General features: G+C 41.0%; 1 protein-coding gene across 3 annotated transcripts in view; it reads right to left on the bottom strand.

Moving 5' to 3' along the window:
* Positions 1-451: 451 nt before the first annotated feature.
* Positions 452-6,411, bottom strand: part of DDAH1 (dimethylarginine dimethylaminohydrolase 1) — a 50,027-nt gene continuing 44,067 nt past the window's right edge. For all 3 annotated transcript variants that reach the window (XM_032446352.1, XM_015870178.2, XM_015870179.1), the window contains exons 5-6: positions 5,269-5,412; positions 452-4,833 (exon numbers count right to left, since the gene is read on the bottom strand). In XM_032446352.1, coding sequence (XP_032302243.1) covers positions 4,717-4,833; positions 5,269-5,412 — 261 coding nt within the window. In that variant the 3' untranslated portion in view covers positions 452-4,716. The remainder of the gene's footprint in view (positions 4,834-5,268; positions 5,413-6,411) is intronic.

Below are 6,411 nucleotides of genomic sequence, written 5' to 3'. Positions count from 1 at the left end.
TAGCACACAAGAAGAAATACTTGGATATAAAATGTGCAGCCATCAGCCATATTACTGTTACACAACATTAGAAATGCAGTCAACTCTCTTGACATCTTGTGCGGGTGAAAGACACAAGTGCTACACTAAGAATTTAAACATGCCACTCAACTTTTGTCATTTTAACTGTTGTAACTTGCAGCAAATACATGCATGACAGAGAAACAAACCACATTCATTACAACCACTGTATCTAGAACTCTTGGCCAATACCTCTACCTGTATGAAGTGTGAGTCTAAAATGATTTCTTAATAAGAGCCAGGTTTCCTTCTAACCCATGTAAAGTTTTTAATACTCCTGTTTATTACTGGCTTTTTCCTAGGCATGTAGCAAGCTTCCTAATAAAAAGATGGCATGAAACAGTATTAAGTTGTGCTTGCAGTTTCAGAGCAAGAGGCAAAAACTACACGGTTCACAGTACAATCGACACTTTATTCCATTGTGATGGGGGTATATAGTGTTGAAACCGCAGGAGTCAAAAAAGAGAGAAAAAAAGTGCAAATCTCTATTAGAACAAATGATGGAATGTGTTGATGTTTTTGGCACAGAAAGTGGGAAACTATGCACTGCAACAAGATTTTAAGTTTAATGAAATGCAACACTTCTGTGTTTAGTAGTCATATTTGTGCACTGCAGAACAATACAACATAAAACAGTGACTAACAATTCACATGCAGCTCTATACAAGTTACATCATACATCCAGTTAAACCTTCTCTGAAAATACATGAGGTCCAATTATACTTTGTTCACAATCACTTGACAAATACCATTCTTTAAGCGGTCTTATCTTTTCAGTTTCCTTATTGATAAAAACAAAAACAGAGAGTCTTAAATAGTAAATTATTTTCTCCAAATGGTTCCACGTGAAAGTTGGTATTTTCTGTTGAAGTAACTCGGCTCGGTCTTGATTAATATAATGTTCAAGAAGCTGAGTGAAATCAGAAACTGTTTTTTCCCATATTTTATCTCCAATTTACTGTGAACAAACAGTAAAAGCAGATTCGTTGTTCTTCATTTCACAGAATGTTTATTTTAAAAACTCAGCTTGGTGCTACCTGTCACCTCTGCACCTACAGCCTCTGGAATTGACCCAAAAATCAGAGAACAGCTTGATACAGTGGCAGTCATTTAAGACCAAAAAGGAGTGCATTAGTATGGAAACGACAGAAATGGAAGGATGTGAGATTATCGTACAAGTACAGCACACATCCACATTTTCATTGCAGAGAGAGATACTGTATTCACATTTTGAAGAGAGAAACCCACATATCACAGCTCTTCCTGCACTCACAGTAAAGATAATATCGATTACAGACCTTTAATACATATTCTAGCTCTTTCATCTGATCTAAGCTAAACTGCTTGCTCAAAATAAGAAAAACCTCTGATGAGAAAATTCAAACCCCACTGCTGAGCTATTAACTGCAAGATCTTTGCTGACCTGCTACGTCATGCAGCCTGACAGTTATCATGTCATCAAATATTTTCTGTGGGCAGCTCAGTGTCTCATCTCCTCTTTTTTTTTTTTTTTTGGTCTGGGATTTCATTTCATTATTTATATAATCAAGGATGATGACTTACATCTGACATCTGAGAAATGTCCCAGTGACAGGATGCACAGGATACCCATTAAATACGCATGTCTTGCACCAGGAATGTCCTTGCAAATAAATTCTTTGTGCGGACAACAGAAAAAGTAACAAACAGCAAGAAGAAGCATTTGGCATGATTTTAGTTCTTAGTACCATACTGCAAATGCACAAACTGAAGTGCATTAAGTGTTTTTGCTTTATTATAATGACATAATAAAGAACAATGCAAAAAGCAGAGAGGTAAGGGCAATCCCACTAACCAGCTTAGGTAACTTTTGGCATCAGACTAAGATTTAATTTAGAACTTATGTTGTGAGCCTATATGACAGAGACAAAGCACGTGTGATTTAGACCATCCAAATCCTGCCCCTAAAGTCAGAAAATTTATATACAATTTGAAATCATCACCAGAGGGAATTCAAACCCCTCAACCACTCCCCTGCTCTTTCCATATACCAAAATGCAGCCTTGAAGGCAGGGAAATCTAACTGGCAACAGGTGAAAAACCAGTCTCACCTCTCCATGCCACAGGGAAATCAAGGAAATCCACTATCTCCCATTCTGTCGCACTCAGAGACATAAGCTATGAGCAATGTCTGCCGTGTTTTGTCCTAGAGAGGAGTCCTCCTTGTCACTCCCTACATATACTGACACTCATCTTTCCAGCTCAAAGTAAAAGCAGACCCCTCCGTTTCTTCTCCCACCCGGCACCTACACAAGACGGGAACAAATTTAGGACAGTCTGTTATGGAGTGAACAACATGGAGGCAGAAAAAAACAACTGAAGTAGGAGAACTAAGGCAGCTGGAGGAAAGTTTGCTTTGTGGTTGAAAGAAAAAAGCATTCATCATGCCACAAACTAGAAACCATAGTCTGAGGAAGAGAGTCAGGAGAAAAAACACAACAGAAATTTTGAGGCATAAATGGAATGGAGACTCCACGGCCCAGTGGTGGCACAGGACAGCTCCCACTCCCGAGTAAGATGATGAAGGAAGGCAGAGGGATGGGAATGAGGTGTAACCAGGCCCAGGAGTACAGACAGGGCAGGTTGGGGGGGTTGTGCAGGCTTCATATGACAGCACCCACAGATATGAATGTTTATAAGGGTAAAGCTTGCCTTAAATCATCACAGTTAAATATTGCAGTGTTACTTTTTGGCACAAAATCTCTGCTGAATATCAAGTCATTTTAAAATGCAAGATACATTATCAAATACTTAAAAAGCACCAAGGGAAGGAGAGAAAGCTTTCCCACTGCAATGTTTACATCCTTAGAGCTTGAGCATGTGGGTCAGGTTGAAATGACGGTGTGTGGGAATGGAGCAGCCAAAAGGAAAACCTTGGGAGGATCCTCTGGGAAAGCACACAGCTATAGAACCATTTCATTTGCTCGCCCTTGTCCTCTCTCATGATGCCTCTTGTCACTGCAGCATGCAGACAATGCGACAAATATCCTGGTGGCTGCCAGGATGTTTGCTCCACATTACTGCTAAGTGAGGTGAGAGATGCACTGTGGAGTACCTACGGATATACGTACTTGTGTTTCCTCCCTTATGACTGTGTGGAAAAGCACGCAGGTTTCCAAAGAATACTGAAATACGAGCTTGGTTAGTGCTTATTTGCTGTGCTGCAGACTGACTCCCCACTCACTTCCGACTGTACCTTAGCGCCATGCCACAAGTGGTTCAGGAAAGGTGGAGGAGGTGCCTAGGAAGTTGATAACATGTTCTGACTGTTCGTCAGCCTCTGGAGAGTTCCCACTGCTGCCTCTGTTTGGGAATTTCTCCATCCGTAGTTTACAAATGATTTAACAAGAAGCATGTGAATACAATGGGGTATGCTCTGCTTCACTGTGGTGAAAAAAAGTATGACTCAGTGGGTAAACATGTTGTGGAATTTGCTACAAAAAATATATTTGTTTTAACTGAATACCACAGTAAATATTCATGCAATTAAAAATTAAGATGGTCATTGTTCCAAGGGAAACCACCCCAAGGGCAAATTACACATGCCAATCTTTCAGGAAACAATAGCTTCCCTTATTCATGAGCATAATCCAGGAATAACTGTCCTTTATCATCCTTTCCTTTTGAGTTTTGCTAGTAAGTGGCCTTCAAAAGAAGAAACAACAACAGAAAGGAGGGACAAATTTAAAAGAAAAAAAAAAAAAAAGAAAAGAAAAACAAACAAAGAATAATAATTTTTAAAGCCCACAATTTTTAAATTATTTTTTAGAGCTTCAACTTTACTGAAAGCATCTGAGTTATTCATTTTTGTGATCCAAGCATTCCCCAGGACCCGGCCTTTAAAGAAAACTCCTCTTCTCACCAAAGTGTAAGAGACAGCATTAGCAGCAAAACGTGACCTGAACTTGCAAGAGATGTCCTGTGTGGCTGCACTGTGATTTCATGTCATCCAAGTTTCCCAGGCAGATACTGCCTTTAAATGCTCCTGTCAGAGGAGGCTTTTCCCAAAGCCACTACCTTGCATCTGAAACTAACAATGCCCAGCAGCAGCTATGTGATATGGCTGAGACAGAGAGTGTAGACTACTGCCCACTGTTCCAGCTTCCCTACCACAGGAGATACCAAGTTCATGAGTCCCCTGAATTTTTTCCATCCCCACTGACACCTTGCATCACTAAAAGTGAAAAGAAAACAGGGGTGAAGGACTGAAGAAATAAAAAGCGTAGAACAAGAAAGAGAAAGAAAAAAGACAGGAGAAGGAAGCAGTGCAAAGACAACAGAGGTGCTTGAAGTGTTGAGAATTAGTTGGTCTTCTTAAAAATTTCACACAGGTAAGTTAGATTGCTAAAGTTAGGAGTTAGCTATTATAATTGTCTTCTGCCAGCCCACGGGACTAACACACTTCAGAGTTATGTGCCCCTCAATGAGAGAATACATCCACCTGAAATACCATCTGCAAGGACATAATAAAAATACACAAAGCAAAAAATTTGTAAACAAGGGTTAGTAGCACAGTGGTACAGTAGATTGTCAATAAAAACAATAAAAGTGTGGATACAGATTCGTCTACCTTGTGTGTAACATTATTGCCAGTTACAAGGGAGGGACGCTGTAAACTCATAATTCTGAAGTTTTGTTAATAAGCACAGAGCAACAGGTGAGTGCCCCATCTACTTTCTCCAGTTCTGTGTTGGCTATTGGGATCAGCATGTGGTCCTTCAGTTTTTCAAAAACCTGTTTAGGAAAGGAAAAGGCACAGAAATTATTACTGTTGACACCTCCTTCGTTTCCCTTTTCCCTGAGTATCTGGAGTAGGCACGGATTGATCAGTGGGTGCCACATTTCTCACTGTAATTCAGGCTAACTTTTACAGTGTATGTGGCCATTTGGAGATGGCTCTCAGAGGGTTGCAAACATCAACACCGCATCAAGGGAATCATTACTGCTTCCAGTTGGGCAGAAGCAGCACCAAGGGCACAGGAGATAAACAGTATCAGTGGAGACACACACAGAGCCCAGACCTCCCACCTTTTGAAAGCTTTTGCCATCTGATATTTTCCATGGCAGGATTACATTATTTCTGTAAAGCACCGAATTTCAGTTCCCAGCCACCTCCTGCTGAGGCCGGGATGCTGCCAGTCTCCTGGCTGCCCCCAGCACATCCCTCACCTTTGCGCTCTCTGGGTACTCTTCAGGGGCTCGGTGCAGCAGGACGTGCCCTTTGCTGGGTATGTTTAAGTAGATGCAGTTTGCAGCGGCATCATCAGGCACTGTCAGCTTGTCATAGCGGTGGTCGCTCATCTGTTGCATGGTCTGTTGGGAGACACAAAGTGCAACTATTGACCAAACACTGTAGTGGGACAAATAAATGCAAGAGTAGAGCATTCAAAAAAGCACTAAGTATGATTGCCAAGTCGGCCAAGAGCCATTTTGCTACTAAGCAAGTAAGGAGACCTCCTTTTATCTCTGCCTTCAAGGAAGAATCCACTAACCGTACCCAAGAACAGCAGTAGAAAACCTGTCAAATGGTTCCTGCAAGTGGCAGGATTAAGCAGGCTGCCCAATGGACAGTCAGTGGGGTCTTTTACTTAAGTAGTGCACATTGAGTATGTATCACATGAATGGACACTAGAGGTGTTCAGCCACCTTTGAAAAAAGCAGCCATCATTCAGTACTCATCAAATGAGTATGAATTAGCACAAACAGGACAAGAATGGTTCCCAACTTGGATATCAGCCCAATCTTAACTCTTTTCAAGGACCTCATTTTTGCTTTCCAAGTAGTTACTCTTTCACCAAGCACCTGTGCTGGGGAGTGAGATGACATGTCTGAGTTAATCCTCGTTCCCAAGGGGACAACACAATAACCTTGTCAGAACAGCGAAGCTGGTGGTTTTCAGCAGGTTGCTTTATAAATATAGGGCTCATACACAAATTTGGACCCTAGCTGGAATTACAGAGACAGAACAGCACATGAGAAGCCTGAGATCCCAAGTTCTGGATTAGGCTCAACTTTTTAGTAAAGATAGAAAAAGCCTGGAGACAAGAAGCCCAACTCCCCATTATATCATTCCAGGTTTATACCAGCTTCTCTGACAGAGATCTAGAATAAGCAGAAGTGAACAAAGCCCAAAGCTTTGGCTCTGCCCAAAGCCTAAGCTAACTCAACTGTTTTAGTTTCCTTCCTAGCTCTCCTGTGTTCCCACACAGATTGCAAAGATGCAAACAGAAATAAAAGCCTTTTTTTTTTCAGCTTAGAAGTACTCAAATTAACATTGTGTTAAAAATAAAACACTATTCTGTTAACAAAATT

This window comes from Coturnix japonica, chromosome 8 (genome assembly GCF_001577835.2).
Source record: "Coturnix japonica isolate 7356 chromosome 8, Coturnix japonica 2.1, whole genome shotgun sequence".
In the NCBI taxonomy this organism is placed as follows: domain Eukaryota; kingdom Metazoa; phylum Chordata; class Aves; order Galliformes; family Phasianidae; genus Coturnix; species Coturnix japonica.
The sequence above is the reverse complement of the archived record's forward strand: the minus strand, read 5'-3'. Positions and strand labels throughout refer to the sequence as shown.